This window comes from Peromyscus maniculatus, chromosome 4, assembly GCF_049852395.1.
Source record: "Peromyscus maniculatus bairdii isolate BWxNUB_F1_BW_parent chromosome 4, HU_Pman_BW_mat_3.1, whole genome shotgun sequence".
NCBI lineage: Eukaryota > Metazoa > Chordata > Mammalia > Rodentia > Cricetidae > Peromyscus > Peromyscus maniculatus.
The window spans coordinates 104,114,719-104,137,350 of record NC_134855.1 but is presented as its reverse complement, the minus strand read 5'-3'; the positions used below and the strand labels follow the sequence as shown (position 1 = coordinate 104,137,350).

General features: G+C 42.2%; 1 protein-coding gene across 5 annotated transcripts in view; it reads left to right on the top strand.

Annotated features, from left to right (window-relative positions):
• Atp8b4 (ATPase phospholipid transporting 8B4 (putative)) overlaps positions 1-19,303 on the top strand; it is a 197,408-nt gene extending 178,105 nt beyond the window's left edge. For all 5 annotated transcript variants that reach the window (XM_076570564.1, XM_042276156.2, XM_076570562.1 and 2 more), the window contains exons 24-28: positions 39-122; positions 7,495-7,740; positions 11,533-11,671; positions 14,865-14,995; positions 17,247-19,303. In XM_076570564.1, the coding sequence (XP_076426679.1) occupies positions 39-122; positions 7,495-7,740; positions 11,533-11,671; positions 14,865-14,995; positions 17,247-17,528 (882 nt within the window). In that variant the 3' untranslated portion in view covers positions 17,529-19,303. The remainder of the gene's footprint in view (positions 1-38; positions 123-7,494; positions 7,741-11,532; positions 11,672-14,864; positions 14,996-17,246) is intronic.
• The last annotated feature ends 3,329 nt before the right edge of the window (positions 19,304-22,632 follow it).

The following is a 22,632-nucleotide window of genomic DNA, read 5'->3' as shown; positions in this document are numbered from 1 at the left end:
TGGATGGTGTTTCTCATGAATGTGTTACTTTTTTTCAGACTGTTTATGACCAGTGGTTCATCACTCTTTTTAACATCGTTTACACATCACTACCTGTTTTAGCCATGGGGATTTTTGACCAGGTATGTGTTTTTTTTTTTTCTATATTTGTTGCTTACTCTGTCTGTTGAATCTTTCAGCTATTGCCAGCTAGCTTTTAAGTAGAAGGCTGATTCATGGGAAGATCCCTAGGAATGCAGTTTTTAAAAGAAGTGTTATATGGGTCACAAGTCCTTCTGGGTCCCTTCCCTGCCTGCTGCTTCTCCAAAAAGATTCTCCACCCAAGTTTGCCTTGTCTGTTCTTAGGGATTCACATCTCACAGTATTGATGTAAGATTCTGAGAAGTCATGCGTGAAGTCTTTTCTTTCATTTAAGTCCAGCATGTCTCAAATGTCTGTGATTATATCTTTTAAAAAATATAATATTTTAAATTAAATTTTTGAGTGTAGTTGGCTGTCTTTACTCTTTGGGCTCTTTGGCTTTTATTCTTTTGTCTCAGTTCTTCAGCTGAGTCGGGGGCCCACCACCCAGTTCCCAAATAAAACACACAGAGTCTTATTATTACTTATAAATGCAGGCCTTACTTAGCTTGGCTTGTTTCTAGCCAACTTTTTTTTGTTTTGTTTTGTTTATTCAAGACAGGGTTTTTCTGTGTAGCTTTGCGTCTTTCATGGAACTTACTCTGTAGCCCAGGAGGGCCTTGAACTCACAGAGATCTGCCTGCCTCTGCCTCCCAGTGCTGGGATTAAAGGTGTGAGCCACCACCACCCGGCCTAGCCAGCTTTTCTTAACTAATTATCTTGTCTATCTTTCGCCTCTGGGCTTTTATCTTTCTCGATTTCTGTATAACTTTTCTTTCTTTCTTACTCCATTGGTGGTTGTATGGCTGGGTGGCTGGCTCCTTCTTTTCTTGCTCCTTAATCTTTCTTCCCTCCTTATCCCTCTTTTTCTCCATCTATTTATTCTCTCTGCCGGCTAGACCCTCCTATCATTTCTCTTGCCTCCTATCATTTCTCTGGCCATTCAGCTCTTTATTAGACCATCAGGTGTGTTAGACAGGCACAGTAACACAGCTTCACAGAGTTAAACAAATGTAGCATAAAAGAATGCAACATATCTTTGCATCATTAAAACAAATGTTCCACAGCATAAACAAATGTGACACATCTTAAAATAATATTCCACAACATTTGAGACTTATAGAAACACATACAATGTATTATGATCACACTCACTGTTTCCAACTCCTATTCCTAAGTCTTCTCAGGTCTACCCCCAACACCCCCACTGCCCCTCTTAACTTCACATCCTCTCTCTCTCTCTCTCTCTCTCTCTCTCTCTCTCTCTCTCTCTCTCTCTCTCTCTCTCTCTCTCTCCCACAAAGTCCAATTTATGCCACCTGTGTGCACACGGATGCAAGGCCACCCACTGGAGCACGGTTTACCTTCCAGAGGCCATATTCTTAAAAATGACTCTCCCTTCCCTAGTAGCTATTAACTGCCATCATGAGCCCCTCTCCTATCCAGGCTAGAAAGGCGATTGGATTGATCTTGTACAGGAAACCACAGCCACTGTGAGTTCATGGGCACAGTGGCAGTGTCATGTCCAGAAGAAGCTGTTTTCTCCACCATCCTCCACCCAGCCCTGACCTCTGGCTCTTGTGTTATTTCTACCCACTCTTTTGTGATGTTCCCTGAGCTCTAGAATGAGGGCATGTGATATAGATATCCCATTTATGGCTGAGCGACATTACAGACATTATGCTTTGTGCTTTGACCAGTTGTGAGTTTCTGTAGTAAGCACCATCCACTTCACAAAGAAGCCTCTCTCATGAGGATTGGGAGCTGTATTAATCCATAGGGATAGAAATGCATATTTAGAGGTCAATTTGATACTGTGTCCATTTATCAAAATAAAAGTAGTAGGTTCACCCTCAGGGCTTGTGAGCTCACCAGCCATGGGTTCTTAGACAGATTTACTGTAGCAAGCATGACTTGCTTCCTGTGGGAACAGGGCTTATCCTATCAGGAAGCGTTTGGTTACTCTTATAACATATGTGCCCCTGTTACACCCATGGATGTATCTTGCCAGGTTGATTGTCATTGTAGCTTTAGGGTTTCACAGCTGGATAAAATTTTTGATGACTTTTCTCCTGCGGTGCCCTGCACAGCACCTTCTGGAGATGTGAGAGCTAGCCTGCAGAGGGAGGTTGTTCTGGGAACCAGCTTGATTTCTCCATGTCCTGTGACCAAACTGTGTGGTGTCTTCAGCAATAGAATCTCACCACCAACGTCTGGTGGGCAACCAAGGGCAAAGACAATGTTTTATTATTATTGTGATCTTCTCCAGGAGACCCCTGGCCAATAATTCAATGGGAGGTATCCCACACATACTACTTGATTTGTATTTGACAACGTATGGCTTCTGGGAGAAGTATTATTCCCTAAGAAGGGTCTCTCTCTATCTCTGTCTGTCTGTCTGTCTGTCTGTCTGTCTGTCTGTCTCTCTCTCTCTCTCTCTCTCTCTCTGTGTGTGTGTGTGTGTAGAGAGAGAGAGAGAGCTTGTAAAATAGTAGGTTTGTATATGGCCTTTAAAAACATCCTTAATGTCAGTCATTCCTCTTATCCCTCTTCCCACCCTCTTCTTTGTCCTCCCTCCCTCCTCCCACACTTAGATCTTCCTTTCCGTTATTCTGTGATTCCCCTTAACATTGTTGTATTTCATTATCCTCCTTCCTTGAGATCTTTCCTTTTCTACCAATGGCCCCTCTCCAGTTTCCTGGCTTCAGTAGGTATTCCAAGTTAAACACACAAATCGAAAGAGTCAATGCTAGGCTCCATGTATGAGTGAGAATATGTTGCTTTTGTCTTTCTGGGTCTGGGTTACTTCACTCCATATAATTCTTTTTCCAGTTCCATCCATTCACCTGTACATTTCATAACTTCAATTTTATTTACAGCTGGATAAAATTTTATTGAGCATATGTATCCCATTTTAATTATTGTTTCATCAGCTGATGGACATCTAGGCTATTTGCATTTCCTAGTTCCTGTGAACAGAGCAGTGATGAACATGGATAAACATGTGTCTCTGTGGTAGGATATAGAGTCCTTTGGGTATCTGCCCAGATTCACATGGCATAACTATTGAAGGCACCTCTCCACTGATTTCCATAGTGGTTGCACACGTTTGCACTCCCACCAACAGTGAATGAGGGTTTCTGTTCCCCACATCCTCACCAGCATTTGTTATCACATGTTTCCTCGATGATAGCCAGTCTAGTTGAGGTGATATGGATATGATAAAACTACTCAAAGTAGTTTTAATTTGCATTTCCCTGCTAGCTAAGGATGTTGAAAACTTTAAATATGTTTATTATCCATTTACATTTTTCTATTGAGAATTCTCTGTTCACATCCGTAGCTCATTTTAAAACCGTTATTCCTTTTCTTGAGATGTGTGTATATTCTAGACCAGGAAGTCTCAACCTGTGAGTCATAATCTCTTTGGGGGGTGGCCAAACAACTCTTCCACAGAGGTTGCCCAAGACCATTGAAAAACACAGATATTCACATTATAATCCATAACTAGCAAAACTATAGTTATGAAGTAGCAACAAAAATAATTTTATGGTTGGGGGTCACCATAGCATGAGGAATTGTATTAAAGTGTCACAGCAGGGAGGGGCAGTGGTGGCGCACGCCTTTAATCCCAGCACTCGGGAGGCAGATCCAGGTGGATCTCTGTGAGTTCAAGGCCAGCCTGGTCTACAGAGAAAGATCCAGGACAGGCACCAAAACTACACAGAAAAACCCTGTCTTGAAAAACAAAACAAACTAACAAAAAGAAGTGTCACAGCATTAGGAAGATTGAGAGACTCTGTTCTAGACCCCAACCCTCTGTCCTGTGTGTAGCTGGTGAATTTTCTCCCATTCTGTAGCTTCTCTTTTTACTTGATTAGTAGTTTCCTTTGGTGAACAAAAACATTTTCATTTAATGAAATCCTACTCATTGGTTGTTGATCCTATTTCCTGAGTGACCAGTGTCAGATTCAGAAGATCCTTAACTGAGCCTATATCCTGACATGTACCCCTTACTCTTTCCTGTAGAAGTTTTGGAGTCCATGATTTATTTGGAGTTGATTTTTTTTTTTTTGCGTAGTGAGATATACATTTTGAGTTTCATCCTTCTTCATGTAGCTGTCAAATTCCCCAAATACTATTTGTTTAAGATGCTGTGTTTTCTATAGTGTGTATTTTTGTCATCTTTAGTGAACAAATCAGGTGGATCTAGCTATGTGGACTTATATCTTGGGCTTCTATTTTATTCCACTAATTAATGTGATTGGGTTTTGTGCCAATACCATGTTGTTTTAACACCACAGCTCTAAGTTAAAATGAGGAATGGTGATGCTTCCAGCAGTGTCTTCATTGTTCCAGATGACCCTAGCTATCTTGAATCTTTTATGCTTCCATATTAATTCTAATGTTCTTCAGTTTCTGTGAAGAATTGCGTCAGAATTTTGATGAGATTGCCTTGAATCTGTAGGTTGATTTTGGTAGGATGGCCATTTTCACAATGTTAAGTCTACCGGTTCATGAATGTGGGAGGTCTTTTCGTCTTCTGTGTCTTCTTCAGTTTCTTTCTTTGGTGCTTTAAAGTTTTTCATTATACAGGTCTTTCACTTTGTTGTGTAATTATATCTTTCCTTTTTTCCATTAAATGTTAGAGCACAGATTCTCTAGCTTTCTCCACCCCTAATCAGGTCACAACAACCCTACAGTTTGTCAAAGAGTTGACAAGACACTTCTGTGACTCTTAAGAGCACACACACTTGGCAGGAAAAAAGGCCAGCTTTCCTCCTTTGCTGGCCAGGACAAAGGAAACTTTAAATGTCTGCCTCCCAAATAATGTGGTATGGAAATTCCTACCATCCCTTGAGAGTCCATAGTAGTGAAAAAAAAATCTCAAGAGACTTTAAGGCTTCTCTTTCAGCTTCCCGTCATGATAGACATGGTGGCTGAATGAGAATGAGCACATGACTACTCCAAGGCATGGTTGAGAAGGATTTTATTGTAGATATAAGGGGGAGAACAGTCAGAGGCGTATGAAAGAATCCAGACTGAACTGGGCCATAAGAGTGGAGGTGGAGGGGGTGAGAGAGGAAGAGAGAGAGAGAGAGAGAGAGAGAGAGAGAGAGAGAGAGAGAGAGAGAGAGAGAGAGAAAAGAGGAGAGAGGGCAAGTGGAACAAGAGAGGACACCAAGAGAGTGCATGGCTGAAGTGGCAGGTTTATACAGGAATAGGAAGTTGTGGGAAAGGAAGCAAAGCCCTTGGGATGGAGAATTTCAAGGTAGGGGACAAGGTAAGAAGTTCTGGGAGGAGCCACAGGTACTGAGTGAGCCTTGTCCTGGGTTTCTTTGGGACCTGAACGTGGCTATATGTCCTAATGCTCCCCTACTTCAAGCCCTGTCATTTTCTCCTCCCTTCATAGTTAACAAGGCTCTTGCTTCTAACAAACCTTATTCTGGAGGGTTCTTCCCTTCGAGTCCTTTTGTGAACCTGTTATTCTGGCTTCAAACATTAAAATGTCTCAGAATTAGTGCCTCTGAGATCATGTGCAGGGAAATGCTGTGTTAGCTTCTGGAGCTTGCAGAGAACTTTGCAGGGCTAAGGAAAAATGAAGGAATGGGGTGGTGCATAAAATATCAGCATATATGGTGGACCCTCCTTGGCCAGCACAGAGCAGAAAGAGCTCCAGGTCACTGAATGGCCCATCTAAGAGAGGTGAGCACACCCAACCTCTCAGTCATGGGGAGATGGAACACAGACTTTTATTTAGTGTTTATGTGTGTGAGACAGGAGAATGGGGAAGAATCCATTCTAAGAATGGTGCTTCACGGCCTACTCTGGTTTGGAACATACTTCCTGGCAAGAAAGGAAGTCTGGCTGCCCGTGGGGAAGTAGAAGCCTAGCCAGTAGAGTTTCCACGGCACAATTAAAATGTATTACTTTTAAAATGTTTTTTTTTTTTAAGTATTTTTGAGACCAGATTTTCTCCAATCTGTTATTAGACCTGTTTACTAGGCTTCGTTTTCTGGCTCAAAGCTATCTATTGCACAACGCACGTCTTCATACTGTGAGGTCACTCCCTTCTCCCATTCTGTCTGCTTTGGAGTTGGTTCTGAGTCTCCTGTCCATATGTAAAAAGGGCATCTGCACAAAGTACTGAACTTCAAAAGACCTTAGATGTAAAGGATTAAGCACAAGCTCTTCCAAGTGCTGATGTTTACAACTGTTTCTTTTCTTGGTGCTTTGTAGCTGCCCACAATGTGGAATCAAATAGTAAAAATAAAGCAGTTCTGGGAATAAAAAAACCAAAAACAGTTATTGTGCAATTTGAAAAAAGCAAAGCAAAACAAAACGAAACACAATAAGCCTCCTTATTGTCATCAAGTTGAATGTCTGTTCCTTTCCTTTCTTCCTTGGCCCTTAAGCTGATGGCAGAGTCATGGATGCTGGCCACAAAAGGCCACAGGGATCATCTCTGGTGTCACTTATTATGTGAAAGGAAGCCAGCCCTGGGGGTTCTAGTCACTGATTGATCAGCCAATAAGTGGCAGAATTAAGACCACCCTAAGCTTACTTGAGTCTGGGCAGCTACATTTTACTGTCCTTGTTATTTATCATCACCAGCGTTTTATTAATGTTTTGTGTGAGCATAGGTTTTTTTTCTATTTTTTACTTTTAAAGATTTATTATATATAGTGTTCTGCCTGCATGTATGCCTGCAGGCCAGAAGAGGGCACCAGATCTCATTACAGATGGTTGTGAGCCACCATGTGGTTGCTGGGAATTGAACTCAAGACCTCTGGAAGAGCAGCCGGTGCTCTTAACTGCTGAATCATCTCTCCAATCTGAGCATAGGTTATTGAGTACTTAATATGGGGCAAGGACCCTGCAGAAACATCTCTTAGTCATGACGGTGGTTTTCTGTGTGGGAGATATTACTGTTTGCATTTCTGCAGATGAAGAAACCAAGACTTGGTTTAAGTACAAGACTACACACTGCCAAAACCTGTTACCAGGCCTTCAGTTCATCACTGTGTGGTTTCAAAGCCTGTGACTATAACTATACGAGTCACCGCACTAGAAGAAAGGACACTCGTATCTGACAGCTTCTCCAGGGAAGACTTCTCAAAGAGAACGTGTCAGGATTCATGGAACCCTGATCCTGGCAGTCTGGGCCATTCTACAAGGATGAAGGGGATTAGAGTCCCCTAGAATTAACCATCTGGTAGGTAGGTTCTTCTGGGAATAAAAGCAAGATAATGTCTTGTTCTAGCCCAGTGAGTAGTAGGTAATAGGGCATGCTTACAATGACCTTGTCTATTTCTAGGGATAAGGAATACAGGGCCTCCCTGACTCTTCTCTGGGATTATACTCTGTTTACAGGATGTGAATGACCAGATCAGCATGGACTGTCCCCAGCTCTATGAACCTGGACAACTGAATCTACTTTTTAACAAGCGTAGATTTTTCATCTGTGTGGCACATGGAATCTACACTTCCTTAGCGCTTTTCTTCATTCCCTATGGGTCCTTTTACAACGTGGCTGGGGAAGATGGCCAACACATCGCTGACTATCAGTCCTTCGCAGTTACCATGGCCACATCGTTGGTCATTGTGGTCAGTGTACAGGTAACCCTGTTCCTTATTGGTATTTCATTTGTTTGTTTGTTTGAGAGAGGGTCTCACTGTCTGCTGTGGATATCATTCTATATAAATAAAACACTGATGGCCAGTGACCAGGCAGGAAGTAGGTGGCCAGGCAGGAAGTAGGTGGGACAAGGAGAGAGGAGAATTCTGGGAAGCGGAAGGCTGAGGAGGAGACACTGCAGCCACCGCCAGGACAAGCAGCATGTGAAGACGCTGGTAAGCCACCAGCCATGTGGCAAGGTATAGATTTATAAAAATGGGTTAATTTAAGATAAAAGAACAGTTAGCAAGAAGCCTGCCACGGCCATACAGTTTATAAGTGATATAAGCGTCTGAGTGATTATTTTATAAGTGGATTGTGGGACTGCGGGGCTTGGGGAACCTGGAGAGAAGCCCTCCAGCAACAACTGTCTGTCCTGGAACTCACAATATAGACCAGGATGGCTCCTAATTCACAGAGACCCACCTGCCTCTGTCTCCCAAGTTCTGGGATTAAAGGTATATGCCACCATGCTCAGCCAGACTCTATTCTTAAAAGGGTAATTCTGGGTCCAAGGATATATGGAAGTTTGATGTTTCCTTCTTTTAAAAAACTCATTGCAAAACATCTTCCCAAATAGATTATTTTCAGCAGGTGAGTATAAAATACCCTTCTCAGCCAGGCCTACATGGATAAGAGATCATTACTCTGATCACAATGTTAAGTCCACAGCCTCTGGCTACCTGGGAAATAAGTGATGTGCATTGAAAAGTCTTTATTAAGTTTGTGATTTAAACAAGAATAATTAAAAAAATTTTTTTTTGCTTTTGAAATAATTATAGATTTGCAAACGAGTTGACACTGTAGTGCCTGTATCTGCTCAACCTGCCTTGTTAGGACCACACAAAACCATGATGGCACTTATGAAAATCAGGGGAAATTAGCATGGATACAGTTTCGTTGCCTAAACTATAGGCATGGCTCAGACTTCCCTAGCTTTTCTGTCAGTAACTTGTCTGTATTCCAGTGACCAGCACAGGGCACTTTGCTGTCATGTTGCCACAGTCTTTGACTTCTGATGGCTCTGTGGTCTTTCTTCATCTGTAAAAACTTTGAAGGACAGTGGTCAGATAGTTTGTAAAATGTTCTGATGATGTCTGAGCAAGACTCTGATCTATGAGTATAGCTGAAATGTCATCAGGAGTCATGTTATTGGTAAATTTTTTTTTTGTTTTAACACTAGTATTTGGTTTTACCCTAGGTCCCTGCGCTGTCTGGTCTCAGGTTCTTGGTCACCCAAGCAGTGTCAGATATAGGTTCCATCTCCCGGAGTGGGCCTTGAGTCAAACCAGTCACTGGTTAGTTATTCCCACAAGTTTTGGGCCACCATTTCACCAGCATGTCTTACAGGCAGGACACCACTTTATTTCAAAGGGTTTGTGACTGGGTTGTAGTTTAGGTAGGACTGTTTCAATTTTCCTTTTCTCCCTCTGCTCTTGCTCTTATCTTCAATTTTGGTACATAAATGATGGCGTGTTGTTATTTCAGAATGCTAATGAATACTCCTTTCACATAAGTTTTGAAGGTTCCAAATTCTTTTCAAATTAACACTGTAGCTTACACTCATTTTATTATTTATTTAGAACTAATTATAGATTCACTAGAATCATTGCATGCCACCCTTTTAAAATTCTCTATTACAATTGTTTTGAGGTTTTTGTTTTAATTTATTTGGCTACAATAATATCTTTCAGAAATTAATAGGGAAAGGGTATCAGGATGTTAAAATTTTGAGCCTAAACATTCTTTATCTTTGTATTTAAACACTATATTAGGTGAGAATAAGACTCTGGCTATAGCTCTTTCCACCCCAGCCTGAAGCTCTGTCAACTTTACTGCTACATTTCTATATCCCAGTTCCTCTGTGGTAGATGGATGCCAGCTGACCCCTTCCCTCTCAGATGGCAGCCCTTTGGTCTAAAAGCTTATGCTCTTTATTTGATTTCTTCAGTGCTACCAGAATACGATTCCCCCCCCCCCTACACACACACAGTAATTTGCCTAGGATTTGAAGAGTCCTCTCAGTCTGAAAATCTAGGCTATTGTGGCTGAGAGCACGTTTCTTTTATCACATCTTTGACTGGCACTTCTTTATTTATTCCTTATTTTGTTCAAAGATCTTATGAATTATATATTGGGCTCGTGAATCTGATACCTACAGATTTGCAAATCGTTTCCATTTCTTAGTTTGTGTTCCCTGTTGTTTTCATTTGTTCGCTCCAGGGTAAAAAGTTAGCTCTCATCAGTGGTGATTCTTGTTTGGGTTTTCTGTTCAAGTTTTAAAATCACAAGTGGTGTTTTCCTCCCCTCAGGTTTGTTTTGTATCCTCTTAAGAGATCTCTCGATGCTTAACTGTTACTGTAATGCTTGTCTATCACATTTATTAGTTCCATTCAAATGGGAGATACCTGTTCTTTTAGCTAGGTCTTTTTATATGAGTTATAATTTCCTTTCCTTCTTGTAACATGGACTGGGCCTTTTCTTTTGCTGGTGATGAACTGACAGGTGGTGGAAGAAAGAATTGGAGGTTCTGGCTTAGTGTCCTGGTAGCCAGCTATACTAGATAATTAGCAGGTCTTGACCAAGACAGCAGGGCTGTCTGCCTTCAGTTGTAACAGTCCTGTAATTCAAATCTTCTCCTTCCAGGGTCCTAACGCTACCAGTACTTCAGAGGGCAGCAAACTGCAGTGGGAGGGGAACATGTTTCCACGTCTAGAGGGGGATATATCCATGTTGCAGCTAGGGTCCCTTCAGGCAGAGGAGTCTACGATCTTTTTCCTGCACTTCTCCTGAGGCCTCTGCCATGTAAATAACATTGTTGCTCCCATACAATATACTGGAAGGAAAGAAGGGATTGGGAACACACTCCCAGGTCACCACAAATTTTTATGACAAAGAAGTCAAACCTTTTTCTTTTGTGATTTGAGGAATATACGACAGGGGTTGCTTGTGGGATGTTCTGTATGGCAAATGTGTTGCTCTGATTGGTCAATAAATAAAATACTGATTGGCCAGTGGCTAGGCAGGAAGTATAGGTGGGACTAACAGAGAGGAGAAAAGGAAGAACAGGAAGGCAGAAGGAGTCACTGCCAGCTGCCGCCATGACAAGCAGAATATGAAGATGCCGGTAAGCCAGGAGCCACGTGGCAAGGTATAGATTTATAGAAATGGATTAATTTAAACTAAAGAACAGTTAGCAAGAAGCCTGCCACGGCCATATGGTTTGTAAGCAATATAAGTCTCTGTGTTTACTTGGTTGGGTCTGAGCGGCTGTGGGACTGGCAGGTGATAAAGATTTGTCCTGACTGTGGGCAAGGCAGGAAAACTCTAGCTACAAGGGGTCATCAAAATGAGTTGGAATGTTCACATAAAAATATCCCATGTGTAAAAAAAATATCTTATGAAATTTTACACACAGCTCATAAAATGTACTAGCCCACTACAAGATTTTCCCGCCCATAGAAATATTTTGATAACAATTTAGAAAATCATTCTATTGTCTTATTTCTCATTAAAAAATAAAACCCTTAACATTCCACTTCCCAAGGCTGTTTTGACCTTGGCAGATACAGTTGCCTGTTTACCTACACTCTAACCATGAGCCTAACACATGTCAGTCTCCTGTGTGTGTGCAGAAGTGGAAGTGTGCAAGGTTGGCTGGTGATCTGGGAGCAGGCCTAGGGGCAAGCTTCTGTTTATAGTGACTCCTCTTTTGCATTTGACTCTATTTGCAGATAGCCCTGGACACCAGTTACTGGACTGTGGTTAATCACGTCTTCATCTGGGGCAGTGTTGCTACGTATTTCTCCATTTTACTGGCCATGCACAGTAATGGCGTCTTTAGAATCTTCCCACACCAGTTCCCCTTTGTTGGTAAGTGTCCCTTACTTTCGTGAGGCCCTGTGTCATACTGAAAGTTCTTTGTCTTTATAATGTTTTTGTTGTTCTTGTTGTGTAGGGCTAGAAATGGCCGATCTTTTTTTCTAGGAATTGACTCATGCACCTGAAGCCTTCCAGATTTGAAAGAGGTTCCAAAAGACTGCTGTTTTCCTTGCCAGATGCAATTTATAGGCTCCAACAGCCCAGATGCAATAGGCTGTGTCCTAGAGAACAGGGACATAGCGCGTGCATTGGGACAGCTTTACAGCCTGTGAAACGTTCATTTGTTTATACAGAGACAAGAGGAAGGAATACCCAGTTCTCCTTAGACCAGGTTACCACCGGCAGATCTGTCAAAGTTCCCTCATAGACATTATCTGCATTTAGATAAAAGGGAAATGTTGCAGACATTATAGTCCTCTTTAGATTTCTGAACATCTTTCCAGAAATGGCCAGAAGAGATGGCTGACCTAGATAGTCAGAATTCAAACACCGTCTCCACCACTTAATGAATTGTGTGATGTTAAATGCATTTTATTTCCTTTTCATGATTTAAGAAAGAATTGAAGATCAAATGAGTCTCTACATATAAAGTGTGAGGATGTATTCTGGTTAAATAAATATTAACTCTGATGATAGTGTTTGCCTTAGGTAGGATTTCTATTTCTGTGATAAAATGCCATGACAAAAAACAACTTGGGAAGGAAAGGGTTTATTTCATCTTACATGTTCTGATTACAGTGCATTTTGAAGGGAGGGCAGGACAGGAGCTCAAGGCAGGAGCCTGGACACAGGAGGAGCTGATGCAGAGGCCATGGAGGAACACAATTTATTGGCTTTCTCTCCATGGCTTACTCAATCTGATTTTTTCTTCTTTCTTTTCTTATTCTAAAAGTATATTTAGTTTTTGTTGATTGTTGTTTCTTTCTCTCTCTTTCTCTCTCTCTCATCTTTTTTTTTAAGACAGAGTTTCTCTGTGTAACAGCCCTGGCTGTCCTTGAACTCTTTGTGGACAGGCTGGCCTTGAACTCACAGAGATTCACCTGCTTCTGCCTCCCAAGTGCTAGGATTAAAGGTATGTGCCACCATGCCTGGCTCAATTTGACTTTTTTATAGCACCCAGAATGACTAGCCCAGGGTGGCACCACTTACAATGGACTGGACCCTCCCACATCAATCATTAATTAAGAAAATGGTAGAGTCTTGCCTATAGGCCAATTTTATGGAGGCATTTTTCTCAACTGAGAGTCCTTCTCCCCAAATGACTCTAGCTTGTGTCAAGTTGCCATAAAACTAGCCAGGACAATATTATTATTCAAGAAATTATGACTTGATGATTATGTTTGGGAGCATTGTAGGAGAACTTGAATGTCTGATGGGGTAGCAAGGAACCCCTAAAATTCCTTAAAGTCCTGAGGTTGCATTATTCAATACAGAGAGCATATCCAGTGTTCCCATGTTAAAGTTCACACTTCAAAATGCTTCTGGAAAGATCACTTTCTTTTACACAAGAACTATTAATATACTTTCTAAGAAGTTTGGAGTTCTCTAGTACAGGTGAGTAAGTAAATAACTGATTTTTGGGGTTCACCTAAACAAACTAGAAAGGAATGATGCACAGAGACAAGTCTTGTGAGCTCAAACAGGCAGCACAGTGCTTCAAATCCAGTCTAAGATTATCCCAGCCTAGAAAACAATTCTCACGAGACTGATCTATGTAGGAAACGTCGCAGGATCAATTCTGAAGTGGGCATCCTCACCGATGCCAGGTTTCTATTTCCATCCAGCTGTGTGTGTACACACTGTTCTTCAACTTTGTCCCTTCTTACATGTACAGTAACCTCTTCAAATCCTAACAGTCTTGCTCAATACGCCACGTTAATACTTTGTTTACCAAAAGATTCCAATCATGTAGAGACATGTTGGTTAGTCTTGAGAACAAGCCAGTGAGAAAGAAAGACTGGAGAACTGTTTTTAAGTTTCATTTTATTTGCTTTTGTGTTACCAAATCTGAAGGTTTAGTGAATTTCCAATCCGAAAGACCACTCTAATGTGCAAAATGGGACTGCTTCCCCTGGAGAATGTAGTTTGTGTATGGACTAATCCTTTTTAGTCAAGCACATGCCACCCATGAATTAATTACTGAGATCCAATGAAAGTTTACAAAAGTTAGATCAACATTGGGGGTTTCTAAAAAAAATTTTTTTCCTTAGTAACTAGTGGCAAGGGGGCGTGGCTTTAAAGCAAAGCTTGTTTTTTTCAGCGTTGCCTGTGGGTAATAAGCATCAAGGAGCTCCAAAAGACATCTAATTGATTGGATCAAGTTTGTTTCTGCCCTTGGCTTATAGAAAGTGCAGTTGGCTGCTCTTTGGTAGACAGATTTACTTTCCGAAGCCAGAAAAAGCAGACATACCAACTAGTAGCCAAGCTCTCATACCCAAAGCCCATTTGAATGGTGTTACCATGGGTGCATTGGGGTGAAGACCCGGCTGATTGAGGGTATCATGTATGATAAATCCCTAAAAAATGAGCTGGGGCAGGGATGGTGTCTTCTCATGAAGTCTGCCTTGTTGCCTCGCTTAGACAAGCAATACATGTGTGAAGAACGAGTACAAAGTCTGGAAGTCGGCTTCAGGCTTGGCAGTGAGTTTCTCTGGCCCGCCATCTCTCATGTTGGGTGGCTGTGTCAGTAGTGGTCATGGGGAACTCTTCTCATCAACCCAGGAGCCTCCAGGATTTCCTTAGGTCTTCAGCTCACAAGCAAGCGAGCATCAAAGAAATAGCAAGTTCCTTTTGAGGCAGCTTTTCTGGGCTGTTGCCTAGAATTTCAAAGGTTAGCCTTGTGCTAGACACAGCACATCCCTGTGACACAGGCAGTCAGTGAAGCCATTGTTTGAGAATGGGCCTGAATTCAAATCATTAATCACAAGTTCTAATCTGATCATGATCGTGAGGTTGAAAGAGGAACGGAGTCAAGCTGAACGGAGCCTGGAAGAGAGGACGCCTGGCCATGCCAGCAGTTCCCCAAGGGTTCGTAATAGTTTTAAAGATTTTTTTTAAAAGTTACATAATTATCAGTTTAATTCATAATCACCAACTAGAATTGTAAATTAATTTATATAATTATAAAGATTTTATAACAAGTCAGTGTTTTATAGCTGGGATGTCTGTGTCTCTCTGTTGGTAGGAAATGCAGTGTGCTCCCTGAGTCAGAAGTTCGTCTGGCTTGTTATTCTCCTGATAGCTGTGGCTTCCGTCATGCCGGTGGTGACATTCAGATTCCTGAAGATGTGTTTTTACCCAAGCCTAAGTGATCAGGTATGTTACTATACTCTGAGTACTTGAAAGCTGGTTGGTGGCTCTCGTGAATTTTGTCCTTCTCTGTCTGAACAGAGGCACAGGGACAATTGAAATTCCCATAGGTCTACAGCACCATGACACAGTAGATAGTGCTCTCTCCACACGCTAGTGTACTAGTCCTGAATGTCAGTGAAGAGAAGTGTATTAGGCTAACTCTGGGTATGGAGTGATGAACTCTAAGTATTTTCACCCCTGACTCTGGGAAAAGAAGTTCACTGAGATAATTTTGGAGTATTTCTTTAAGAGAAGGGCAAGCTATAGGGAAAGCTAAGGGTACCATGCAAGGAATCCAAACAAGTCATGTCAAGGGGTCTCATCGTTTGGGTGGAAATAGAATATTGCCTTGGGAAAAAGTGAGAGATGTTTCCTGTTGAGCAGATTTGAAAAGGGAACAACAGCTTTGAGTGGACTGTGAATACAAAGCTCGAAGAGAAACAGAAAGAACATGGTATGGAAAGTAGCCTAGACCGGAGATTAGGACAGCTCTCTGTGGCTCCTGGGTAAAACAGTACAAATGAAGTGATGCTGGGCTGGGTTGAGACTCAGGACAGGGAGAAGAGGAGGAGGGGGAGACATAATGGTACCATCCCACGAGGAAAGATAACCTGTTTCTGGAGAGAGTCGGGCCGGAGCAGTGATGCCGAGGTGGCCTTTTCTTACTGTGATGTCCCTTAAATTCTGGGGGCAAAGCATAAGATGATTGGCAGAGACCTGTGTGTCTGTTCTTTTGTGTTGGTTCTGAGCTGAATCCAACCCAGAAAATGACGGACAATCTGAAGATGCTCAGTTTTCCTGTGTTAAAGATGATTGTCGTGATTTGCATAATGAGTGTCTTCAGATCTGAAAGTTAGAACAGAACACTTGTGCAAAATCTCTGGTCGTTTTCTCTGCTCACCTTTACAGGGAGATAGGAGATATCTTGGCAACCCACCCAAATGTTTAGTTCTTAAAAATTCTTTTTTGAAACTTCAGATGAGCAGTGCATCTAGATCATTCTTCCCCTCCCCCCTCTTCCAATTCCTTGTGCTCCCCATCCTGAACTCCTAATTTCTTCTTCCGTTATTGTGCCGAGTCTGTTGTCTGTCCATACATGTGCAGATACTGTACACACATGTCTAGGATGACCACTTGAGACTGGGCGACCTATACGGGAGCTTGTCCTCAGAGAAAACAGATTCTTCCTTTCCCAGCAGCCACTGGCCAGCTGTAGCTCTTCATCTGGGATATGACTTTGTGTAATTTGCAGATAGGTGTAGTTCCTGCCCCTCATTAAAGAAATTTCTTTGCAGTAGGTGGAGACTATTTCAGAGAGCGACACTTGTCAAAACCCAGAGAAGAAGTTTCTATGGGGTGCCCAACTCCAAATGATACAACATCTTTAACACAGTCCTCCACCTGAGGCCCAGGAAATATTGCTGAGGAGGGGTCAGAAAGAGCCAGAGGAACAAAATCCCTCCTGCTCGATAGGGTCCTTGAAACATGAGAGAGTAAATTCACCCATCAACTCACAATAATATGTTCAGTTCTTTAAAAGTCCTCACATCCACACATTCATATTCATGTATCTCTCTCTCTCTCTCTCTCTCTCTCTCTCTCTCTCTCTCTCTCTCTCTCTCTCTCTCTCTCTTTCTCTCTCTCCACACATACACACACACACACACACACACACACACACACACACACACATACACACACCAAAACAGAATAAATAAAACCCCTGAAAGTCTCATGGTAAGTTGACCTTCTATAAGAGAGGAAAATTCTGATTCCAATTTCCCAAATTTTCTCCTAATCCAGTTATTAGGAACTACAAGACCCAGACAGACTCTAATAGGGGAAAAGAGAAGAGAGACTATGAATATTGGAACTATAGATATAATATTTCTTTGCAGAAGTATGCTCCAGACCCTGGACCCTGTTCCCAGCATTGCTAGTAAAGCAAGCAAACACCTCACCGAAATTCACCATAAGGCCAATGAAATGGAGACAGTATGAAATTTATTGGCACATTTCTTGTTTACATGAGAATTTCTTGATAGGAATAAAAAAAAAAAAACCTGGTTAGTGCCTAGTGTGATCTTTGGGGGTTGGAATGTCATGGCTTTTGGCTTAAAGTTTCCTTTTGCAGTGAAGGTGGATATTTTCTTGTAGCAGATACTCAGTCTAATGTGTGGGTTCATCATTTTCCCATGGCTCTCTTCCTCCCCAGATCCGCAGGTGGCAGAAAGCTCAGAGAAAGGAAAGGCCCATACGAAGCCAAAGGCCTCAGGTCCGCAGGTCCAGCTCCAGAAGATCCGGGTACGCATTTGCTCACCAAGAGGGCTATGGAGAGCTCATCACATCTGGAAAAAATATGCGAGCTAAAAGTCCAGCCCCGACATCAGGGCTGGAAAAGACGCTTTATAATAACACGAGCTGGATTGAAAATTTATGTAAGAAAACCACAGACGTGGTGAGCGGCTTTAGTCACGATAAGACAGTGAAGCTGTGAGTCAAGACGGACTTGAACCACAAGATTTTCTTTTCACCTCATCTGGGGCTGAGCTTTGGCTGCTCAGGGGCCAAGAGCAGGGCAGATTGCCTCGCTTAACTTAAATCCATGGCCTCCTGTTTCCAATGCCTGTCACATACTGGTGTGTTCTGCAGGAAACCGGGCCAGATGGGCACCATCCAGTTTGTGATTCTGTGGACCAAGCCCTCCCTCGTGGGACAAGCACAGATTTTTATTAACTTAAACACCAATTGATCTGGACTTTGAATCTTATTTATGAAAAAAAAAAGTTTGTAAAATAGCACCTACACTGGATGGGTCCTGGGTATGTAAAAGGTGCATTCCAACAGTGTGTCTGAACCAGAAAACACATGTCTACAGGTACACTGTGTATGTGAAGAGCTGCCTTTCCCAAATGTAAATGCAGAATTTAAAGTATGCAGTACGGTGCTCTCAGACTGAGAGTCAGTCTCTCTCTCTCTAGTTATGACCTCTACTTGCCAGTCCAGCCTGGACAACAAACCATGACATGCCTGAAGAATACGTTAAAAAGCCTGTGGGATTCCCTGTTTTACAAACTGGTCCAGGGACAAAAGAGAGTGAATATCTTTGCAGAGGGGCTGCTAATGGGGTCAGATGTATTCAGAAAGTGTTCAGTCTGTTCTAGGTAGGGACGGAATACCAGAGTGGCTCCCCCAGGAAGTCTCCTAACGTTTCAGTGACTTGTGGTGGAATGCCATACTTTTTTGATAGTGTTCCATACAGTTCATGGGCAAAGGCAGCTGACAGATCCCATTTTAAAAACTTGAGAATTAAAAGGAAGTGAGTGAATAAGCCATCTCTACTGTTATTTACTCAGGTTTAGGTCATGGAGACTCATTTCCTTTTAGTATCTTGTTGTTGTGTTTATAACTCAAACATCTAAATGTATGGATGTATAAGCTAATTTTTAAAATAGACATTACAGCCCAATTTTGGGATCTCTGGGTGAGCCACTATTTTATAAAGCTCTGTGTTCAAACTGCTGCTCTGCTGCCTCTTACCTCTGTGATGGGCAGGTGATGTGCCTTTCTTGAGACTCAGTTTCCTCCTCTACCTACCTACCTCATGTGGTTGATGACCATCAAGCACAAATTCTCAAACCATTAGAAACACAATTCTCATATGAATGTATGAATTAGGCTCCAGCTAGTTCATCATCAGAACAGCAGAGCAACGGGAAGAGACTGCAGGACCGGGGCTGTCAGTCACGAGTAGGAGGACCTCAAGGAAATGTGGTTGCTAAATATGATAGAAAGCAAGTAAAACCTAGCCCAGGGAGTATATTTATGTGAACGGAAGTAAAATAAAGCATCTGGTCTTACTAGTTTTCCAAAATCAGTCTTTGGCTTTCCAGGCTCCTTCCTGTGGTCCCTACTCAATTGCTGATCAAACAAAACTACTTTCCACAAAGAGCTTGTTAATCCTTATGTGGCCTTGATAGATGATGGCTTAGGATGATATTAATAGGTCAATGTCCCCTGTCCAATTGGTCTTGGTTTCTCAGGGTGATTTTTTTCTGACTGGTACTCAATGAGATAATGTGTACACAGGAGCCTAATACCTAGAGCCTACACCAATAGCAAATGCTGGTAGCTATTTCTTTTCCCTGTACATATCTACCTAGACAAAAGTAAGACTTTTGTGTCTAATGATCAGCCCTAGTGTGCTTGCTTATGTTTTATAACAATTGCAAAAACTTTGGAAACTTTCAGTAAATGTTTTGCCACTCTTAATGCTGGATGTTTTGTTTCATTATCGGGAACTCACCAATGAAACTTTTTGTTAAATTGTTCTAGCTCTCTCTCTCTCTCTCTCTCTCTCTCTCTCTCTCTCTCTCTCTCTCTCTCTCTTCTCTTCTCACTCCTCACCCTCTGTCTCTCCTTTATATGCTCGGGGAAAATATACATCCTTTTTAGCAATAGAGTCAAGAGTTAGATGGACCAATTGGATTCATGTATAATACTAGAAATGGTCAATTTTGACACGTTCAGTTCAAATTTTACACTTGATCTCAGCCAAAAGGCTCCGAAGTGATCAGTTCGAATTTAAAAGGCCATTTATAAAGAGATAGTGTAGAGGATTGTGGGAGAAACATTTTACTAGTTTACTTTGGTCCTATGAGAACCAAATAAACTTATGCAGCCCACTGTAAGATACTGAATCGTATAGGATAATTTTGAACCTGAAGATGAAAGTTGGTGGGGTGGTGGTGATATAAATAAAATAAATGCAATTTTACTTTTACATAATGGTATCCAATTATTTGGGGAGTCTCCCTTTTCTAAATGTACTTAGAACTTAAGTTGTGCCAATCTTGACTTTCACAACCTCAGGCCAAATTTGAACTACTATAGGCAAGAGCAAATTGTATTTCCCTGGGGCAGGTGTGCAGTCTTTGCTGCTGAGAAAGGAAAGGGGAGAGAAAAGGCGAAGCAAAAGGAGAGAAGACAGAAAGGAGAAGCCAGAGGTGGGAGGAACGTTCTTAATTATGTCTCCTGAGACGGTATGATTCTGCAAAGCAAAGATGATCGATTGATCTCTTGAAGGAAAAGAACCCATGGGGCTAGAGACTTGAATAACAAAACTTCTTTGCATCCTATGTGTGCTCATGGAAAGATCTTTTGGAACAAAGCCAGGAATTCTGGTTTCTCATATCAGTAATGCCTTGATTTGTGTGGCCAAGGCTTGCGGCTGACTGCCGCGGGACTTTGTATCTTCATCCACCACCTGGGAAGCTGGAAAGATTGGTCTCCAAGGTCCTTTCTCATTTGCCCATTCTGTGAACTGTTCTGCGCTGCTATGTGCAATTGGCTTTGATTGTTGCGAGTGTGAGGAGGAATGGAGAAAAGGGGCAGGCTCGGGGAATCAGACTGGATGCTCTCTTGAGGGGAGGGCCTATCTGTTGTACTGTTTATGCTCATCTAGAACAGTCCCTGTCTTGGGGCTTCTGACAGAGGCGCTTCTCCCAGGTTTTGCTGGAGACAGACCTCTCTTACATTCTTTTCCTTGCTACCATTTTAATATCAAACAGGTGCAGACCAGAAGGTCAGATCTTCCTGCCAAGTGAGAGGAAGGCCATTTAAAGGTATCTCTGCTTTGTCTGGAGTCAGATTGAAAAGCAGCGTCTGAGTGACATTCTTCATGGTCATGGAGCATTGGGCAGTGTGTGCATGACTTCAGACTGTACTTTCTGGGCCTTACAGCCTATAGTGTTCAGCACATCCAAACTCAGCCTGTTTTTAGCAGACTGAAGCATGGTGAGATGAAGTGCTGACTTCTTTGCTATTTACAGAAAGGCCCACTCCCCAGTCAATCACAAGATCACACACACAAGAAAAACAAACATGTCTCAGAGAATTATTTTAAAAATCATTAGAAAAGATACAGCAAAAAGCCTTACTTACCATTTTATCACAGTAAGTTGCCTCATTCTGTGCGTACCTGATCAAAATCCCTAAGACTGGTTCAACTGGTAATACTGTTAATGAAGTAATTGTGTATCAATGCATACGGATTCAGGGAGGATCCAGAAGTGGTGACTTGCAGATTTTAATGGGATTTTGCAGGACCTGGGTAAGACAACCACGAGGAACTGTGATTTCCAGTTTTGTTCTAACATCTGGTGTTAAAGGTCTGTAGTTCACTCTACTGCGTCATATCCTGATTCCTCACCAGGAAATCACAGACTTTTGCAATTCTCTAAGCTAAGCCTTCTGCAGCACTGTCGGGAAGCCAGAGGTTCACTGCCCTTGTATTTCAAAGTGCTCCTTGTGACAGACTTGGAGGCTTGCTGGGAGAATCTCTGGGTTTACAGTTACAACTTAACCAAGAAAGGGACCTATCTGCCCTGAAATTTCAAAACTCCCTGAAAGATCTATCCTAAAACTGATGCAGAATGTAAACCAGGTTTGGAATGCATGCATAAATGTCCAGAGTGAAAAAAAAAACATTAACAAAAAATGATGAGTTGGCTAGAAGGCTCTGGATATCTCAATTTGATCTCTGTAAAGCTCAAAGACCAGTTCAAATTTGTAATGAATTACAGCTCTGGAAACATATATCAGAATCGATTGAAGCAACATGTAGGGTGAAAAGGGCCGAGGAAAAACACCCTGCCCTTATTTAGGAACAGGGATTGAAATCCCACCAATCACTGAAGTCCCTGAGCACAAGACCCCACCAGTCCCACGACACCCTGGAAAGCTCTGTCCACCCCACCCCACCCCCTGCCACGGAACTCTATATAAGCTCTGTACCCTGTTCGGTTTGCCTCTGCCTCACCCTAGAGGTGGCTGCCTCCCTGGATTCTTTCCTCCCAATAAATCTCTTGAATGAGGTTTGGGCGACAACCTTCTTTCCCAGGAGTGGAGCAGAGTGGAGCAGAACTGTAACCTTTTCGCGGGGGAAACCTTCTGCTAGCTGAGCAGAGCGGTTACACTCTGGAGGACCTGAGCAGAGCTGTAACACTTTTGCTGGGGAAACCCTCCCTTGCTGGGGCAGAGTTGTTATTTTGGGGAAACCTTTCCCTGGGGCAGGGCTGTGAGCTGCTTTGCTTACAGTGACTTTGTGATATTCCTTGGCTTCATTCTGGCTCCTGTTCTGCTCATCTCTGTGTGGGTAGGCAGCGTTACAGAGATATTTAAACACAAGACATAACAGAAAACACGGACAGAATTTAAATTTACACAATGAGAACTAATAAAAGATGAAAGGCATCAAGATCAAAATGAAAGTCAAACTCCATGGGAATAGTTAAACGTACAGAAATGTGCAAAAACCAAAATTCTATGACATTTTCATCATTACTGATTAGTAGAGGAAATACTGTTATGGAGATACAACTAGTGATGACTACTCAGATACAGTTTAGAGACAATGAACATCTCTATTCCAGCCAGCTGGTACTACACTCAGGTTTTCAGGTCCTAAGTGTAGCCCTGAGTGTCCAGAGTGTTTTTGACGGCAAAAACCACATCCTGGAATCTTGCTTGGCAGCTACAGGGGAGCTTCACACAAGCAAGCAGTTTAACAGAAGCTAGGGTAGGGGGTTAGCTGGAGGGGG